The sequence below is a fragment of the Phyllobates terribilis genome, unplaced genomic scaffold (assembly GCF_046119375.1).
Source record: "Phyllobates terribilis strain yellow unplaced genomic scaffold, ASM4611937v1 Scaffold_4__5_contigs__length_816908805, whole genome shotgun sequence".
Classification (NCBI taxonomy): Eukaryota; Metazoa; Chordata; class Amphibia; order Anura; family Dendrobatidae; genus Phyllobates; species Phyllobates terribilis.
In genome coordinates, this window is record NW_027362764.1 from 701,855,848 (window position 1) to 701,875,680 (window position 19,833).

Below are 19,833 nucleotides of genomic sequence, written 5' to 3' on the forward strand. Positions count from 1 at the left end.
CTACAGAGATACCAGAATCATATCGGGTTTTTATGATTGACAGCTGTCACACACTAAAAGACACGTTTTGTAAAATCTAGTTTTGCATTGCCATATTTTGAGAGCTATAATTTTTCCATATTTTGGCCGACAGTCATGTGATGGCTTGTTTTCTGCGGGATGAGTTGACGTTTTTATTGGTGCCATTTTCAGACACTTGACATTTTTTGATCGCTTTCTATTCCAGCTTTTGGGAGGCAGAATAAACAAAAACTAACAATTCAGGAATTGTTTTTTTTATTTTTTTATTCTGCTCCGCGTGTGGTAAAATTGATAAGGTAGCTTTACTCTTCGGGTCAGTACATTTACAGCGGTACCATATTTATATCGTTTTTCTATGTTTTGGCGCTTTTACACAATAAAAGCTATTTTATAGAAAAAAATATTTTTTGCATCGCTTTATTCTGAGAGCTATAACTTTTAGATTTTTTCGGATGATGGAGCTGTATGGCGGCTTCTTTTTTGCGGGACAAGATGACGTTTTCAGCGGTAACATTTTTATTTATATTAGTCTTTTTGATCGCGTGTTATTCTATTTTTTGTTTGGCGGTATGATGATAAAGCATTGTTTTTTGCATAGTTTTTTATTAATTGTTTTACCGTGTTCACTGAAGGGGTTAACTAGTGGGACAACTTTATAGGACAGGTCGTTCCGGACGCGGCGATACCAAACGTGTACTTTTATTGTTTGCTTTTTTTCATAATAATATTTATTGATGGGTACATTGTATTTTTATTTTTGGCGGATTTTTTTTTTTTTATATATTTTTACGGTTTTTTTTTTTTGGTTTTTTTTTTTCACTTTCTTACAGTTTTTTTTACTTTGTCCCACTATGGGACTTTCACTTTTTTTATTCTGATTGCCTGCATAGCATAGGGATGGAGCACCATCCCTGTGCTATGCAGGCTGTCAGCGCTGCACAGTGAGAAGATTGTTTGGTCATGTACTGCCTATGACCAAAAAATCTTCCTGCTGTCTGGTGACCCGGATGTTGTCATGACGACATCGCGTCACATGGCAACACCTGGGCAGCCGCGGCAGACAGCGCTGGAGGCAGGAAGAGGAAGTGAGTATTGCGATCACCTCCCCTTAGCCACCGCAATGCTGCGATCGACTTCGATCGCAGCATTGCGGGGGTTAATGTGCCGGGAGCGGTGCGGGACCGCTCCCTGCACATAGTACCGGGTGTCAGCTGTGACAATCAGCTGACACCCGGCGGCGACCGCGCCCGCACAACCTGTGTGCGGGCGCGATTGCCATGACGTACTATTCCGTACCAGGCTCTTAAAGCCCAGGGCGCCGGTACGGAATAGTACGTCATGGGCTTTAAAAGGGTTAAACACATCAAATTGTGGAAGTTATTATTATTTCAAGATCTATTGATTAAAATCAACTTTTGTTCATTTGGAAACCCCTTTAACGATCCAGCAGGTCAGATTTTGGACTGCCAACCCCTTTGTTAGCCCAAAAATAAGCCGCGTCAATAGATGTCTTTTAGTTATTATTTTTTCCCGACAGTGGGGCTCTCGGTGGTGGCGCCACACGGTGCCAAAATGCTATTGACCTGCAAATTAATCACATATCTGCAACTGCAAGTTAAGAGTATTCTTTTACACGACAGATTCCCTTTACAAGACAAAACGTACGGGAAAAAAGGTAAGAAAATTAGCTCTCCTCTATTAGGAAGAATGGAAGAGTATTGTCTCCAGTGCTAGATATAAAAAGCTACCCTGAAACACAACATCAGACACAAAAAAACCTTCATAGACAGTACAATGCAATATCATAGACAAACCAATCAATATGGCTTTGACAGAGGAAGATGTTATGCGTTGCCATTTCTACAGTTACTAAAACAAAGTGTATTGGCAGCTGTACGTAAGTATAGAATTATATGGTGGATACAATATACAATATAAAATGTAATATAAAATGTAAAAGCATCTGTCCGTAGGATCAGCCCTCCTAAGTCGTCTATATGGGCATGTAGGTCAGAGACCGTTGAATAAATTGATACCTTGATATCTGTGATCCGATGTCTTATTCCAAATAAATCTATATTTTTCTTAATATGTAAATAAGCTGTTAAGATCTATGGGCCGGACATAGATCTCCCTGAGAATCTGCCTCCAGAGCTTATTGTAAATTAAAGGCTCATTTAACGACTGACCGTCTTCTCTCCAGATCTACATATTTTCACACTGGTAATACCTACTTTCATTTACAATAAACCCTAGAGTCAGATTGTTGGGAAGATCTGTGACAGGCCCATAGATCTTAACAGCTGATTTACATATTTAGAAATTATCAAAGTATTATTTTATTAAACTTTCTATGACCTACATGCTCATATAGACTGCAGGGGAGAGATGATCCTACTGTAAAATCCCCTTTAAAATTGTCAAAATCGTAAAATTAAATTCACACGAATAAATAATAAATAAAAAACATATACATCAATAGTCAAAAGTACAAAGGAAAAATTTTTAAGCTCGCCACGCCTGCTGATCATCTGTATAGCTGGGAAGAACTGCAATCAGTGGGTGCCTGAACCTGCTGGTGAAGAACAGCAATAATAGGAACGAGGGAAAAGAAATCCGTTCTCATCCATCCTCTTATAAGAGGTGTTGTTTCCTTTACTGGTTGATGTACGTTATACCATTAGATGATGAGGATTGGCTCCATTATGTTTAAAACGAGACTCATAAGGCCGGTTTCACACATCCATATATTTCCAGTACCGGAAAAAACGGTACCGGAGATATCCATGTCCATGTGTCCGAGTGAGGCAACCGTGTGCGGCATCAGGATCACGCGGGCGGCGCCAGGGAATCAATGCTACAGTAAGCGCTGTTCCTTAGCGCCGGGTGCTGAACACTTCCCTCATCATGGTTCCCTGCCGGTGCTGCGATCAGCACAAGCAGGGACAATGATAAGAGTAGTAGTGTCTGCTCCCGCAGAGTCGCTGTGTAAAAATAGGAATAAAATAAAATCCTTATACTCACCTTTCCAAAGATGTCACCCGCTGAAATCCTTTTGACTGCTGGTGCCGGGGAGCCCGGGAGAATAAGCCACTCCAGCAAGTGGACACAAGAGCTGCACAGAGCTCAGGAGCAGTGTCCTGTCACTCACTGAGTGCAGCTCCGGAGTGGCTCACTCTCCCCAGTGTCAGCAGTCAGAGGATTACAGCGGGGGACATCTCCAGACAGGTGAGCATATGAATTTTATTATTTTATTCTTATTTTACACAGGGACACTGCGGGAGCAGACTACCACCCTCATCATTGTCCCGGCTAGTGCTGATCACAGCGCCGGCAGAGAAACAGGTTGAGGGCAGTGTTCAGCACCGGCGCTTGGGAGCAGAGCTAACTATACCACTGATTACCAGGCATCGGTAAGTATCACATGGATGTTATCCGCGTGGGATGTTTTGCGGACCGTGAGTCCGCAAAAAAAAGGACGTCAGTGTGTGGAGCACATGGACACACGGTCCGTGGAAACACACTGAGATGTGCATAGACCCAATCATTTGAATGGGTTTTCGTGTGTCAGTGTCTCCGGTATGTGTGGAAACGGTCATCACAAGTACTGGAAACACAGACGTGTAAAAGAGCCTTAAGAGTCACTTGATATGCTATAATTAAGTGTGTCCAAGGCACCGGAAACGCGTCAGTATTTACCTTCCCTCAAGTCTCTGTTTTTAGTGGATTATGAATAAATGTCGACAGTTATTTTCTGTTACCTGGATGGATGTGCCGGACCTCTTTTCCCTCATAGTCTAAAGTACAATTTTATTTATTGTTTCATCATGTGAATGTACGGTACATATAACGTACATATAACATTATGGTTTAGACAATTTTAAAGGGAATTTGTTAGCAGAATCAACCCTCCTAAGCAAGTCTATATGGGCACGTAGGTCATAGAAAATTACATTTTATTAATATTGCTTCTTTACATAAATAATATAACAGTAATGTACCTAATGATAGCTACCCAACAGAAACCTATATGTCAAACAAATTTACCAAGCAGGTGCACCTCAAAAATGGGAACACCACATCCCATAACAAGAGTCACATTCACACCAATCACAGATTTATTATAAGTGTATCTAATGCAGTCACTTTTTAATGCATCTCGTGAATAGTCTACAGACAAGTTGGAGTACCCTACCCCCCTTATTGAGGACATATAAATGGGGTCTTTCCCAGGGACACTTTTACCTATTTTTAATATAAGAACCCCGATTATTTTTTTTATTTTATCTTATTAAACTAGATGCGTGTTGTACCACACGTAAAAAAGGCACATGGGATTTGTAATAATTGCCCCAGTAAACTGCACGACTACACAATTCAGTAAACAGCAATGCATATTCTCAGCAAGCCATAACCATATAGTAGATAGTAGTGATTTACTTTATTACTCCATAAATGTACTAAAACACTTTTAAAGTCCACATCGCTGAGAACCCAATATCGAAATTACAACCCAGCGTAAAAAACAGGTTGTAAAATAATACAAACAATCAGCAACGGAGAGCGGCGGTAACGCAACGTCTTCATACCAACACTGATTGTAAAGGGACGCTGTGCTAAGAAACTCTGCCCTGCCGACTGGTGAAGAGCAAGAAATTATGTATTTACCTTCGTTATTTATTGAGAGAATCTTACAAGAAAATTATCTGATGTACATCAGGAACAATATATTACATAAATTAATAAATAGAATTAAAGTGATAAAATGATGAAGCTATGTGGACTATATAAAAGAAGAATGATTTGGGAATGACAATATTACAAATTAAAAAAAACAACATGTAAATAATGTTTTTATAAATTTAAAAAAAAAGTAAACATTACAAAAATGTGCAAATAACATTTTTATAAAAGTCATTCCACTGGATTTTTTTTGTTTTATATGTAACATGATTATCTCCTTCAATTGCCGCTGCTCCACTGATTCTGGAACAGTTTTCTTTTTCTTCTGTGTACCTTCCGTTCCAAATTTATTATCTCCGAAAACAAAGATGCAAATTTTTCTTTCAACTAACTGGGCGTGTACCACAGAACTTATATTTCGTTATTTGCCTTTTTTTCCTTTGATGCTGGCCAATCAAAACATGGCAGCGCCCACAGAAAAGTTCTGTGACACATGCGCAGACGTCTGATGGGAAAAAATTTATCTTTGTCTTCAGGGAATAATAACCTTGGAATTTTAAGGTGCAAAGAAGAAAACCTGTTCCAGAGGAGCAACGGCAATTGGAGGAGATACTCAAGTTAAAATAAAAAGCAGATAACTTATTACCAAACTTTTAGTAACGCTCTATAGAGATAAATTTGGAAGCAAAAAAAAAAAAAAAAAAAACTTACTGTTTTGTTTTTTTCCCTCAAATTTTTTGCAATTCACATGCTGCACAAATAAGGCCCCTTTCCCATGATATGATGAGTATTTCCTAAGTTTTTGATGCTGCAGATTTCTGAACCATTTCTACATCTAGTATTTAAGTTATGTGTTCTTTTTTCATTGTGTTTTTTACTGCGTTTTTTACATACTTTATATCACACGTTTGACGTGGTTCTAGTCTCTTTTTGGTACGTCATGTTTTAAATGCAGCAGCTTTGTTCTCAATTTTTCCTGGCATTTGGGTTTGACAAAACATAGATACAATCTTGTGTGGATTACATGTGATTTTACCTGCGAATTATCAGCATCTAATGCAATCCTATGGGGAAAATCTGCATGTAAAAAACTGAGATGATGCAAATGTGAAACAAGTACCGCAAGTCAGTTTACACGGAGAAAACAAAAAAGCTCAGTGGGCAGGAGATAACTATAAATCCTATCCATCCTACTTGAACTATATTGTGCAAAATCGCAGCGTCCTACAGTTCCAACAAAGCGCATGGGATTTATAGAAATCTCATGACCACTTAAATTAAGGTGTTAATCGTACTGTCCCATAGAATAAAGTTATGACGATAGCAAATATGGTTTTAGTAATGTTTTACTACTTTTGTACAATAAATACTCGAAAAAAATCAATTTCCGAGAGCCATACATTTCACAATTTTCCTTCAATGGAGCCGTATGAGAGCTTATTTTTGGAATAACAAGATGTTGTTTTCAGTGGTCCCATTTACGGCTACATACGACTGATCACTTTTTATTAAAAAAAAATTGGGGGACATGGAATAAAATAAAGAAAAACAACGGAATTTAGAAAAAAAAAAAACAACATAATTCACTATTTAGTTTACATAACATTAACTTTAATCCACAAGTCAATATGGTAATAATACCTATTTATATAGCTTTTTAATGTTTTACTACTCAAAACAAAAAAGAAAAAGATTTTTGGGTGTTTGCCAGATTCTTAGACCTATAATTTTTTTTTCTAAACAGACCGTTGTGTGGGGCCTTATTTTTCACAATTCAGGCTACAGTTTTCACTGCAGCCATTCTTGCGTGCACACAACTTTTTGACCACACAGATTTTGTTTTGTTTTTTTTTTTCTAGAGGCTGGATAGGCAAAATCCAGAAATTCTAGTATTATTTTTTTGGGGGTATTTTTGCAAGCGGAAGTAGGGCATAGCAATTATTTAACTGGGGGCAAACATACGAAGCAAGGGCTCTTTCACACGGCAGTGTGCCCGGTACGTGTGGTGACAGTCTCTACACGTACTGGAGACACTGATATACGCAGACCTATTCAAATCTATAAGTCTGTGCACATGTCAGTGTGTTTCCACGGACCATGTGTCCATGGGCAAAACAAGCTGAAATGTCAGGTTTTTTTACACGCTGCACGGGTCGCAAAATGTCTTACGCTGAACACACACGGATGACATCCGTGTGTCATCAGTGTGACACGTACCAGCGCTACAGTTACTGTATTGTGATTCTCAAGCACCGGGTGCTGAATGCTGCCCTCATCATTGTTCCTTGCTCACGCTGTGATCAGCACGAGCAAGGGACAATGTTGGGAGTAATAGTCTGATCCCGCAGTGTCCATGTGTAAAAATAAGAATAAAATAAATTTGTATACTCAACTGTCTGGAGATGTCCCCCGCTGTAATCCTCTGACTGCCGAGGAGAATAAGCAGCTGCAGTGAGCTGACAGGACACAGCTCCTGAGGTCAGCTCCGGGGCTCGCTCGCTGGAGCGGCTCATTCTCCCAGCCTCCTCGGCGTCAGCGGACAAAGGACAAGTGAGTATAAGGATTTTATTATTTTAGTCTTATTTTTACACCTGGACACTGCGGGAGCAGATTACTACTCCCAACATTGTCCCTTGCTTGTGCTGATCACAGCGCAAACAAGGGACAATGATGAGGACAGTGTTCAGCACCCAGTGCTTGGGAACAGCGCAAACTGTACTGCTGATTCCCAAACACCGGTACGTGAGCTTCTGATGCGGCACATGTGTGTCACACAGGTGCACACGGACATCTGCGGTACGGGTTTTTCCGGTACCGGAAATATCCGGACGTCTGAAACTGGCCTAAGAAGGGGTTATCCAAGTAGTGGACAACCCCTTTAAGGCCACATTCACACGTTCAGTATTTGGTCAGTAATTTATATCAGTATTTGTAAGCCAAAACCAGGAGTGAGTGACAAAAGCTTAAGTGGTGACATGTTTCTATTATACTTTTTCCTCTTATCGTTCCATTCTTGGTTTTAACTTACAAAAACTGAATGTGAGAACATGGTCAATAGTGGACATCCAATGATTAGGGAAACAGGCTCTAAAAATGCTCTGTTGGCAAGGAGCGCTCTATTGACTATGGCGACAATTAATCATTTATCCTGTGTACAGGTGACAACATTCAATGTCAAGGATAAGTTCACAAGTCCAGTTATCATCCATTTGAAACTGATCCAGTAAGTAAAGACAAAAAGTAAAAAATATTTTCATACTCATTGGATGCTTCTTTTCTTCCTGGCACCCCCCTTTGTTACAGTGAGTGAACATATCCATATTATTAATAATGTATACGTGTCACTACCTGGAGGAGCTGGGTAGCAGTCGCTCTCTGTTCTGGGTTTTTCACAAGACATTTCTTCACAAAATCTGTAAATTCATCTGACCACAACTCAGGTTTCCTAAAAGTAGGTGGAGGATTTGTGGGAATCATGAATATAGCCTAAAATAGGAAAAATATACACATGGTTAAAATGCAATGTAAAGCACACAACACAGACAGCTAGTTTGAAAGCAAAGAATTGTCCTTAAAAGGGAAGATACCAACAGAAAATAACCTAATTAAATCAGGTTTTGGTGTTAAATCAATTTTTGAGAAATGTGGGGGGTTTTTTAGTTTATTTATTTTATTTTTTTAAAACATCACAGCCTGTAAAAAAAAATGAATAAAAATAGAAACCTTGCAATCTTCAGACAGGTCACTGGGGCTTTTTATTACTAACTTCCTATAATTAAAAGAAAATGCACGTGCACATTAGCCACAGTGGTCAAATCCCGACCCTATATTTTGTATTGAAGCACCTAATGAGTGTGTGTAAAAATTGTGAAGGAAGAAGGAGCAGGTCAGCTGTGACATTAACTAATATGATTGGTGGATCCTGTGCTGTCACCTGTGTACACAGGTGTAAGCTGTCATTGTTATCCTATCTGTGATAATAATGAACCCAATGAAAACATAACCGTTCGATCAAAGTTTTCCCCCAGAAAACAAGCTGTGCTAACATTTTGCGACTTTTGGCATTTTCGCCAGTCTCCATCAAGATGGATGAAGCCGGAGGGCAGTGGGGGAAGTGCACTGTGAAAATTACAAGATCACAAATTTTTTTTTTTGTTCAATAAAATGACATGGGGGTGAAAAAAATGCATTCCCAGAACGTTTTAAATGATACATTTAACACAGAAATCTGATTTAAAGAATAGGTAATTTTCTGACAATAGATTTCCTTTAAACATATTTTTTTTTTTGTTTTCTTTTTAACATGCCGCTGATAGAAACTACCAACAGTGGGAGGCCTTGCAGTTGCCCCCTGGCCTCCACCGACTGCAAGAACAAGTCAATGACAAACATTGGAGAGCCCCCATCTTTGCTAAAAGTTTTACATGTGTTCTCATGTTTACGGACATCCGCAGGCTTCACTGATATAACAGAGGTCTTAATTAGTGATGAGCGAGTATGTTCTGTTAACCCTTTCGCAGAGTATGCTTGGGCCGAGCTCCGAGTAGTTACAGCAGCTCGGTGTTATGTTTGAATCGCTCCCGTGTGCATGATTTGCGACTTTTTGACAGCTTTAATACATGTGAAGAATGTCTATTTCTTACACATTCCTCACATGTAATAAAGTTGTCAAACGGTCACAAATCATGCACACGGGAGCGATTCAAACATAACACCGAGCTGCAGTAACTACTCGGAGCTCGGCCCGAGCATGCTCGGCGAAAGGTTAATAGAACATACTCGCTCAACACTAGTCTTAATACATTTATTGTTCAAATACCCTACATGGCTTCCAGAAACATGGTGTCAGAAGTGGGATCAGATTTGGTGTTTTAGAGGCCAATATAATTATAATATCACAAAAAAAGGCAGGTTAAATTTTCTTTCAGTTTATACTACAGGAAAAAATGTCACATTTATTCCTAGTGTAAATACATTCTATTGAGTAAATGTTTGACATGAAATATCGGGAGGTCATTAATTGCTGAACATTAGTGGTCTCACTGCATGGATGCATGAACACTCAAAAAAAGAAACCGTATGGCTAGTTAAAGGGGTCTCCAGGATTTGAAAAATATAGTTACTTTCAAATACACTGCTCAAAAAAATAAAGGGAACACTTAAACAACAGAGTATAACTCCAAGTAAATCAAACTTCTGTGAAATCAAACTGTCCACTTAGGAAGCAACACAGATTGACAATCAATTTCACATGCTGTTGTGCAAATGGAATAGACAATAGATGGAAATTATTAGCAATTATCAAGACGCCCTAAATAAAGGAGTGGTTCTGCAGGTGAGGATCACTGACCACATCTCAGTACCAATGCTTTCTGGCTGATGTTTTGGTCACTTTTGAATGTTGGTTGTGCTTTCACACTCGTGGTAGCATGAGACGGACTCTACAACCCACAGAAGTTGCTCAGGTAGTGCAGCTGATCCAGGAGGGCACATCAATGCGAGCTGTGGCAAGAAGGTTTGCTGTGTCTGTCAGCGTAGAGTCCAGAGGCTGGACGCGCTACCAGGAGACAGGCCAGTACACCAGGAGACATGGAAGCAGCCGTAGGAGGGCAACAACAAAGCAGCAGGACTGCTACCTCCGCCTTTGTGCAAGGAGGAACAGGAAGAGCACAGCCAGAGCCCTGCAAAATGACCTCCAGCAGGCCACAAATGTGCATGTGTCTGCACAAACGGTTAGAAACCGACTCCATGAGGGTGGTATGAGGGCCAGACGTCCACAGATGGGGGCTGTGCTTACAGCCCAACACCGTGCAGGATGCTTGGCATTTGCCACAGAACACCAGGATTGGCAAAGTCGCCACTGGCACCCTGTGCTCTTCACAGATGAAAGCAGGTTCACACTGAGCACATGTGACAGATGTGACAGAGTCTGGAGACGCCGTGGAGAGCGATCTGCTGCCGGCAACATCCTTCAGCATGACCGGTTTGGCAGTGGGTAAGTTATGGTGTGGGGTGGCATTTCTTTGGAGGGCCGCACAGACCTCCATGTGCTCGCCAGAGGTAGCCTGACTGAAATTCGGTACCGAGATGAGATCCTCAGACCCCTTGTGAGACCATATGCTGGTGCGGTTGGCCCTGGGTTCCTCCTAATGCAGGACAATGCCAGACCTCATGTGGCTGGAGTGTGTCAGCAGTTCCTGCAAGATGAAGGCATTGAAGCTATGGACTGGCCCGCCCGTTCCCCAGACCCGAATCCGATTGAGCACATCTGGGAAATCATGTCTCGCTCCATCCACTGTCACGTTGCACCACAGACTGTCCAGGAGTTGGCGGATGCTTTAGTCCAGGTCTGGGAGGAGATCCCACAGGAGACCATCCGCAACCTCATCAGGAGCATGCCCAGGCGTTGTAGGGAGGTCATACGGGCACGTGGAGGCCGCACACAATACGGAGCCTCATTTTGACTTCTTTTAAGGATATTACATCAAAGTTGGATCAGCCTGTAGTGTGTTTCCACTTTAATTTTGGGGGTGACTCCAAATCCAGGCCTCCATTGGTTAATAAATTTGATTTGCATTGATGATTTTTGTGTGATTTTGTGGTCAGCACATTCAACTTTGTACAGAACAAAGTATTCAATGAGAATATTTAATTCATTCAGGTCTAGGATGTGTTATTTGAGTGTTCCCTTTATTTTTTTGAGCAGTGTACATTCTGAAACGTAAAAAAAAAAGCTGCAAAAAACTTTAACTCCGTTTGTGTTTTTGTCAGGGTACATTTGTCTCTTGTGCATGGCGATAAAGTTTAGTGTATAAAAAAATAACCTGGTTTTGGCACCAAAAACGCAGCAAAGACTGATACCTGCGTTTGTGCAGCATTTTTGCACTACTCAAAGCTTTCTATGGGTGAAAAACACTGAAAGAAGTGACCTGCTGCATTTTGCAAAAATGCAGTTCTTTGACAAAAGTCAGGAAGAAAAAAAACAAGGCGTGAGCATGAGATTTCAGAAATCTCAGACTTTGCCAACTGAAAATTTATATATATAAAAAAAAAAAAAAAAAAAAAAAAAAAAAGCTGCGAAAACGCATTGTATGAACATAGCCATAGGACTCTCCAGGCTACATAGGCTGGATGTGAAGTCTTCTTTTATTCTCATATATGAGCAAAACTGCTAAAGATGCACTTATTTTCTCTCCATTCACTTTCCTCCTTGTCTACAGCCTGCTCTGTCTTCCCTCCTTGAGATATTTTCTCCTCTCTACACTGCAGGTCTGTATACAACTCCCTCCTGCTATCTCCAACACTGAGAGAAGGGAGTGGGGAGCAGTCAGTCATTAGGAGCAGGCTTTAGTAGCTTTTTTTTGCAGATCACTCAGCTGCATAAGGGACTTGCAGAAACTTTTTAATGAAAACTATAATGGAAAGTTGCTTAACCTTGCATCTAGGAACCAAATGAACAATGAAATAAAAAAAACAATAATAAAAAAAAATTAAGTGCAAATTGAAATTTGCTAATTGAAAAATATGAAGAAAAAAAATGCAAAAAACAACCCAACAATATATAAAAACATATTTCTAATGCTCAACAGAATAGTTTGGGTTTTTTTTTACTAATTTTTATGGTCTTTACAAAGGGGCATTGCTCATAGGGTAATAATGCAGAGCAGAATAAAGACGCCCCCAGAGGATCCTGTGAGCCTCATTCCCTTGGTAAAGACCATAAAAATTTGAACAAAAAAAAAAAAAACATTTCTAACCATATGGCCAACTAAAAAAAACACAAACTGGTAATACTAAAGGGAATAAAATAAGATAAAACATACCCTAATGGACCAGTACAGAAATGTATAAATCACAATACACTGTTCACGGGCAGAATGACTGTACAGAAAGCAAACAGGTGAGCATAGCGTACAACAGAGTTTCTTCCAAATATGGATGAAAAAGTTATGATAATTTGCTTAATGCATAAAAACACTACAGATGTTTGTTTTTTTTATTTTATGGCCGGGCAACTGACTACTAGAGATTCTCACACTAACGCCTGTCCTTGAAGGAAACAATCTGGCAGTGACCTTTAGTACCCTGGGCTGTGTCCTAATCTCTTAATGATCTGAAATGAAATTTAGCAGTTATTCAGTAGCAATCTCTTCCCTTCCCAGCTGTTATCTGCACTCCTCACATATCGCTCTTTACCTGCAGTATTATGAGAGGCTGTAAATTATTCGGGCTGTCTGCAGAGCCCAGCTCCACTATGGGAAGGTCCACCAGCTTCTCCTCCGGATCAATATACAGCAGCAGCCAAGATTATCAAAATCAATACTTGTATGAACGATTACAGATTGAAATGATGACAGCTCCCGGAGCTGCACGTCCCGTCACGCTACTAATTCCTCCATGTTATTGTTGAGAGCTGTCAGGTTTAGAGAACTATTATAAAACCGTTCATTAAGGCATGATCGTTAATAAAACCTGGTTTCCTAGCTCAACAGGGCGGCGTACGAAGATTGGCTTCTCTGTGGAAACGTGTGTGCATAGCACAGGCAGCCAATGGCTCTCTATGGGCACCATGTAATGCTAGCGTTCTCCTGCGGGGGCGCTGCAGTGGAATTAAACACTTGATCGTCAGTTTCCAAACAAATAACAGCTGATCGATGGAGATCCTAGCAGCAGGATATTCTGTGATTTACTTTTACTTTTTTTTTTTTGTATAAAATAATTTATGAAATATGGCCCTATCAAAACTAAAGAATTCACTACCCATGATTAAAAGTTATAAATACTCTGATAATTTCAGAAAAATATATCATACAGTACAGACCAAAAGTTTGGACACACTTTCTCATTTAAAGATTTTTCTGTATTTTCATAACTATGAAAATTGTACATTCACACTGAAGGCATCAAAACTATGAATTAAACTATGAAGCTCATCAGGAGAATGCCAAGAGTGTGCAAAGCAGTCATCAAAGCAAAAGGTGGCTACTTTGAAGAACCTAGAATATAAGACATATTTTCATTTGTTTCACACTTTTTTGTTAAGTATATAATTCCACATGTGTTAATTCATAGTTTTGATGCCTTCAGTGTGAATGTACAATTTTCAAAGTCATGAAAATACAGAAAAATCTTTAAATGAGAAGGTGTGTCCAAACTTTTGGTCTGTACTGTATATAGATAACAATAATCTCAGAATGTAGAGGTAATTATGTGACGGTAATTATTGCACGATTTTCATTATAGGGCTATGCACTATACATGCAATAGGGAATAACTTTCTGATCGCTGAGGGTTGGACCACAATAGACCCCAAGTGATGCCAAGAACGTGGCTCTGGAACCCCCAGAATGGGGCTGTGAGAAGTTTGACCTTAAATAGAGTGAGCTGCGCATGCTCAGCCTCTACTTCATTCATGGACTATTACAACGCTCAGCTTTTCTCAGCAGTCCCATAGACAATGAATAAAGATGAAAGCGAACATGCAGAGCTAAATTTAAGATGGAACTCGGAGCCCTGTTCTTGGGATAGTGGGGAATCTCAGCTTTCAAACCCCCTGTGATCAACACAAGTTGTCAGAATTCTCTGGTGACCATTAGTATGCGATTTTCTATACATGCAGTCAAGTGCCGACTAGACGTGCACAATCTAAGCTGGACACGTCTAGTTGGAATGTGATTTGAAGTATGCAAAACATACTTGCAACAATCACATGCCTGCTCACTCCCAGCAAGGAGAATCCTGACAGCGTGCACTGTGAGGATTCACAAGTCTACGGTCACATAGTGACTGCATCCCCAAGACTGGACAACCCCTTTAAATGCCCTGACTTCATCTGTCCGAGATTGTGGGAAGGCGTCTATACACATCAAATGGTCATTCAAATTCAGTGAGTGGACAACTTAATTCTAATGTTTATGGAGGGCCTTTTAGGACCACGCATTTTACATAAAAGCCATGACTGGCTACAGATTCCTAGCTCAGACCGGGCTCGACACCTTCCTACATAAACATTGAGCAGCAGTAAACATTCAGCATGATGAACTCGAAAAGCCCCAGAGAGAAGTTTATCGCCTTATCTCATCTTCCTTCATAAAAAATAACTACTGCAAATATTTCTCTAGTCAGCACATTGTTTGGATAAAGAGAAGAAACAGAAGCTTAGACATAAGAAAGAATTACAGGATAAAGTCCCCGCTAACAGTATTAAACATTATCTTATCTGGGGAAGAGCTGGGATACAAGTAATGTTGACAGAGACAGGCTCATTTCTCATTTTCTTTGCACGGAGCTTAAAGGTGAAGAAAAAAAATGTCTGATATCTGCAAACTTTTTTAGCTTATTAAAAGTTAAACTGCTTTGATGTAATGAAAAGTTTGCTTTTCAATGATGTGACATGACATGAAAACTAACCCCAATGTTACAGCAACAAGAATGCAGAAGGGAATGAATTCAGTTGTTGCTATCAAATGACTTTTCATGCTCAAAATTTTACTTGCCTCAAACAATAAAGAGAAACATAAGGTTGCTTAATATTTCCTTGCAATTAGAGAAATCCTTAACATTGATGGAACCCCATTCAATAAAAAGTGAATAAGCTCAGCAAATAGTGAAATAAATGAATTAAAAACATTCTAGTATACTCTTATTATCTCTACACTGGCAGTGTCCATGGTTACAGACTACAAACAAACCTTGCGTAGTCAGATTCTGTGCTCATGCTCCTACTTATTGCTATTACATTAGCCTTCAAAGGAAATTGGTCAGCAAGTGCTGCCCTAAACGATGTTTCACTCTGAATTGCTGTGACCTGATGGAGAAAACATGGTTGGGATTGTCAGCTATCTAAAGGAAAAGGTGGGGAAGGGTTCTTCACAAGTGACCAGACAATCAAGTGTCCATTAGATTGCTCACAATAAGGATCACCAGCCAAAAAGGAAAAATAAAGGCCTCGGTTCCTTAACGTTAACGTGTCTAATAAGAATGGATGTTTTATTGGTTCTGCAGTACAAATATGTGATGTTTTGGTCAAACAGATTGCATTGTAAGGATCGGTTCATATAACATAATAACACAGCCGGCCAGAGACCATAGGAAGAGACTAGCCCATTGCCAGAACGTTTTAGAGAGAACCATACCTGGCTGCAGTCATAGGAAACATGGCAACAATATCTACCGCCTGGGACCTCCTGGGGCGAAGATATCCTGTAAATTGGGGGTCTCAATCTGCTAAAAGACCTAGCACATCCCACAATCAATCCCCATATAAGCTCACCAAGGTGAAAGTATGTGGATGCAGGAAGGCTCTGATTCATGCATTGAGTGAAAGGTAACCTTTAAAAGGGGGAACGTCTCTCAGCAAATTTTGGACAGTCAAAAAACTGGTACATGCTTGAGCCATTTTCTGGCTTTAACATTAGTAAATCGGACGGATAGTTTCTGGCCGCATCTGTACTCTGTAACTCAATAAATATATTATTTTGCATAGATTTAGCATGCACTATAATCAGAGTTAAATTTTACAATAAAAAAAAAAAACTGGGAGGAAAATTAGAACGAAAGTCTAAATCTCTTTACTTTGTAGAAATCCATGCAAATGGTAGAAATAAAAATATTCACATATATAAAACTGATTTTGCATTTGCAATAAATCAGTAATTTGGAAAAAAAATGCTTTTAAAACTATCAGCAAATGTCAGACACCTCCCAATGACCTGTCCTCATTAAAGTTGCTCCCCAAAAGAGGCTAATGACAACAATACTAGTGCAAAATGTTGGAGAAAACTGTGTAATTAACATAATGATAACAATCTTTAAGTTTACTACTGAACAGTGTCTATTACATAAACTTTTCGCAGGCTTCTAAAATTGTCAATCATAGCAATCAATCTTTGAGAGCTATAAATGTTATCAGCAAGAAGGACGGCACGTAGTGGTACCATGCAAAATCCCACCTTTGGATTTTGCAGTTTGTACCAAGCAGGTAAAAGGGTAAAGAAAACGTACAAAAAAATAGCAAAATTAATTCCTTTAACACAAATTACCATAAAGATAATAGAATTAAAAAAAAATTAAAAAAGGAAACATTAACAAATATTATTTTTGTATATTTGACATGAGTCTGAGCATTCCTGAAGAGGACCCGTCGCCATATTAAAAGTGGCCAGCTTTTTCTTTTATCTTATTTTATTACTGCTGCTCCCTAGTTTTTGTTTGGCTACTCTGTATTATTACCGTACTCTGCGAGCAACGCCCATAGAGACCATAAAAATCAGCACTAAATACAAAATGCCCAAATTACTTGAACCTTGTGGCGGATTTAGCGACAAGAAAAAAAAAAAAACAATACTCGAGAGCAGCCTGTCCCCAGTCCTCTGCCTATTTTTGCTACTATCCCCAGGATGTCTCCTTCTGGAGAACAAGTGCTGGATTTTCACTAACTTTCTAAAAGTATTACTCTTACACATCACAATCTTTTATTATTTTAAGAAAAAATGTATAGTGTGTGTGTGTGTGTGTGTGTGTGTGTGTGTGTGTGTGTGTGTGTGTATACACTGCTCACAAAAAAATAAAGGGAACACTTAAACAACAGAATGTAACTCCAAGTAAATCAAACTGTCTACTTAGGAAGCAACACTGATTGCCAATAATTTCCATCTATTGTCTATTCCATTTGCACAACAGCATGTGAAATTGATTGGCAATTATCAAGACACCCTCAATAAAGGAGTAGTTCTGCAGGTGGGGACCACAGACCACATCTTAGTACCAATGCTTTCTGGCTGATGTTTTGGTCACTTTTGAATGTTGGTTGTGCTTTCTCGTAGTAACATGAGACGGACTCTACAACCCACAGAAGTTGCTCAGGTAGTGCAGCTCATCCAGGATGGCACATGAATGCGAGCTGTGGCAAGAAGGTTTACTACGTCTGTCAGCGTAGTGTCCAGAGGCTGGAGGCACTACCAAGAGACAGGCCAGTACACCAGGAGACGTGGAGGGGGCCGTAGGAGGGCAACAAACCAGCAGCAGGACCGCTACCTCCGCCTTTGTGCAAGGAGGAACAGGAGGAGCACTGCCAGAGCCCTGCAAAATGACCTCCAGCAGGCCATAAATGTGCATGTGTCTGCACAAACGGTTAGAAACCGACTCCATGAGGGTGGTATGAGGGCCCGACGTCCACAGATGGGGGTTGTGCTCACAGCCCAACACCGTGCAGGATGCTTGGCATTTGCCACAGAACACCAGGATTGGCAAAGTCGCCACTGGCGCCCTGTGCCCTTCACAGATGGAAGCAGGTTCACACTGAGCACATGTGATAGACGACTAGAGACGCATTTTTTGCATTTTGCAGTGAGAAATAAGTATTTGATCCCTCTGGCAAACAACACTTAATATTGGTTGGCAAAACCCTTGTTGGCTAGCACAGCAGTCAGACATTTTTTGTAGTTGATGATGAGGGTTGCGCACATGTCAGGAGGAATTTTGGTCCACTCCTCTTTGCAGATCATCTCTAAATCATTAAGATTTTGAGGCTGTCGCTTGGCAACTCGGAGCTTCAACTCCGTCCATAAGTTTTCTATGGGATTAAGGTCTGGAGACTGGCTAGGCACTCAGACGCAGCAGCCTATGTCTGAGTGTATGCCTCCTGTGGGCGTACACTCCCGAAAAAAGTGCACGGCAGAACTCACATTCGCTCTGCTGTCACCATTGCGGTCTATTGCCCCCATGAGCGCATATGTCCGGACCCAGTTTTGCAGGGAATTTTAGGACGTATACCCCAACGGGGACACAGAACGCTGTGTGAAAGCACATAATCTGCATTGTGCCTTGAAAAACCCTTCTTCAGCTCTTTCTGTTTGCAATTCAGGAAATTTCAGAGCACTATTACTACTTGGATTGTGTTAACTGTATTAAAGTGAATGAAATAAAATGAGCTTCCCCCACTTTTGCCAGGAATATATTTTTTCAAAATCATAGATCACTCTTTCGCGATTCAAGAGAAAAAAAACTACTCAGTCGTTCAATGCAGATGACAGAACCAAATCCTTCATTCTTGGTCCACACATAACCCACTGCTTAGACTGTGCAATGTGGATATTAGGCTATATAAACATACATACTTAATGTGGGACAGTCACTAATAGAGATGGAAGGATCGATTCACTGGACTCTAGTCCAATGGCCAGGTCAGTAGTCTTTGGCTGCTAGACAGGATGCTTGTGGCTTTTGATTAGCATGGCTGGCATAATGTTATCTATGCGCCAAGTAGCAATGATGATGTCATTTCAGCCCGGCTAATAAAAAACTGCGTTAGTGATTCAGAAAGTAAGGGAATGGCGAGATTTCCATCCAGTGGTCAGAAACTAAATGACCTGGTCAATGGGCCGGAGTCCCTCAAATCAATCCACTATAGTCACCAACTTTCACAAAAACTAAAATTACTAAATAGATTTTACACCTGATGAGGATGCTGTACTTGCATGGAAAATCCATTTCAGAATATCTGTATAATATTTTATTAAAGTTTAACTTTACCTCTAAAAGACAGCCTGATAGACAGCTCATCAGTGCCCCTCCTACCTGATGAGAGCTCACACTGCTTAGTACAAGCTGTAGTTGTCAGAAAAGCATTTTGTTAGGTGAAGACTGGATACACTTGCACTCATGAGTTTTTTCATTCTATAGCTGTACTTCTAAAATGCTCCTCTTAACATCAGGATTCTACAACCATTCTGACCTGGATTTTCACAGTATACACACGAGTCTCATCAGGTCAAAGATATTATTTAATAATATATGCTGTTTGTACTGAAAATCTGGCGAAACCTTTAACACTTCAACATTGCACAGTCATTCTTCATCACTGACAAGTGGTTGGACCCATGTTGGATTGCCTTAAAAAGACTGTCAGCACAGAATGACTGTTCAAACTAAGTACAGGCGCTTGATGCACCATGGCGGGGTTAAACATTTAAGTACACCTTCACACCTGCTTGTTTTCCATCTATCTCCGCCCTTCTCTAGCTCTATAAAGCCAGAACTGAAAATCAAAATGAAAAAGGGGGTGGAGATAGAGGAAAAACAAGCAGGTGGGAAGGTGCAAGTAAATGTTTGGCCACACCAAGGGTGCAC

At 40.1% G+C, this 19,833-nt stretch overlaps 1 protein-coding gene across 1 annotated transcript in view; it reads right to left on the reverse strand.

The window, feature by feature from the left end:
* STK3 (serine/threonine kinase 3) overlaps positions 1–19,833 on the reverse strand; it is a 231,141-nt gene that overhangs the window by 112,424 nt on the left and 98,884 nt on the right. Inside the window, exon 7 of the mRNA XM_073679611.1 lies at positions 8,053–8,190. Within this exon, the coding sequence (XP_073535712.1) occupies positions 8,053–8,190 (138 nt within the window). The remainder of the gene's footprint in view (positions 1–8,052; positions 8,191–19,833) is intronic.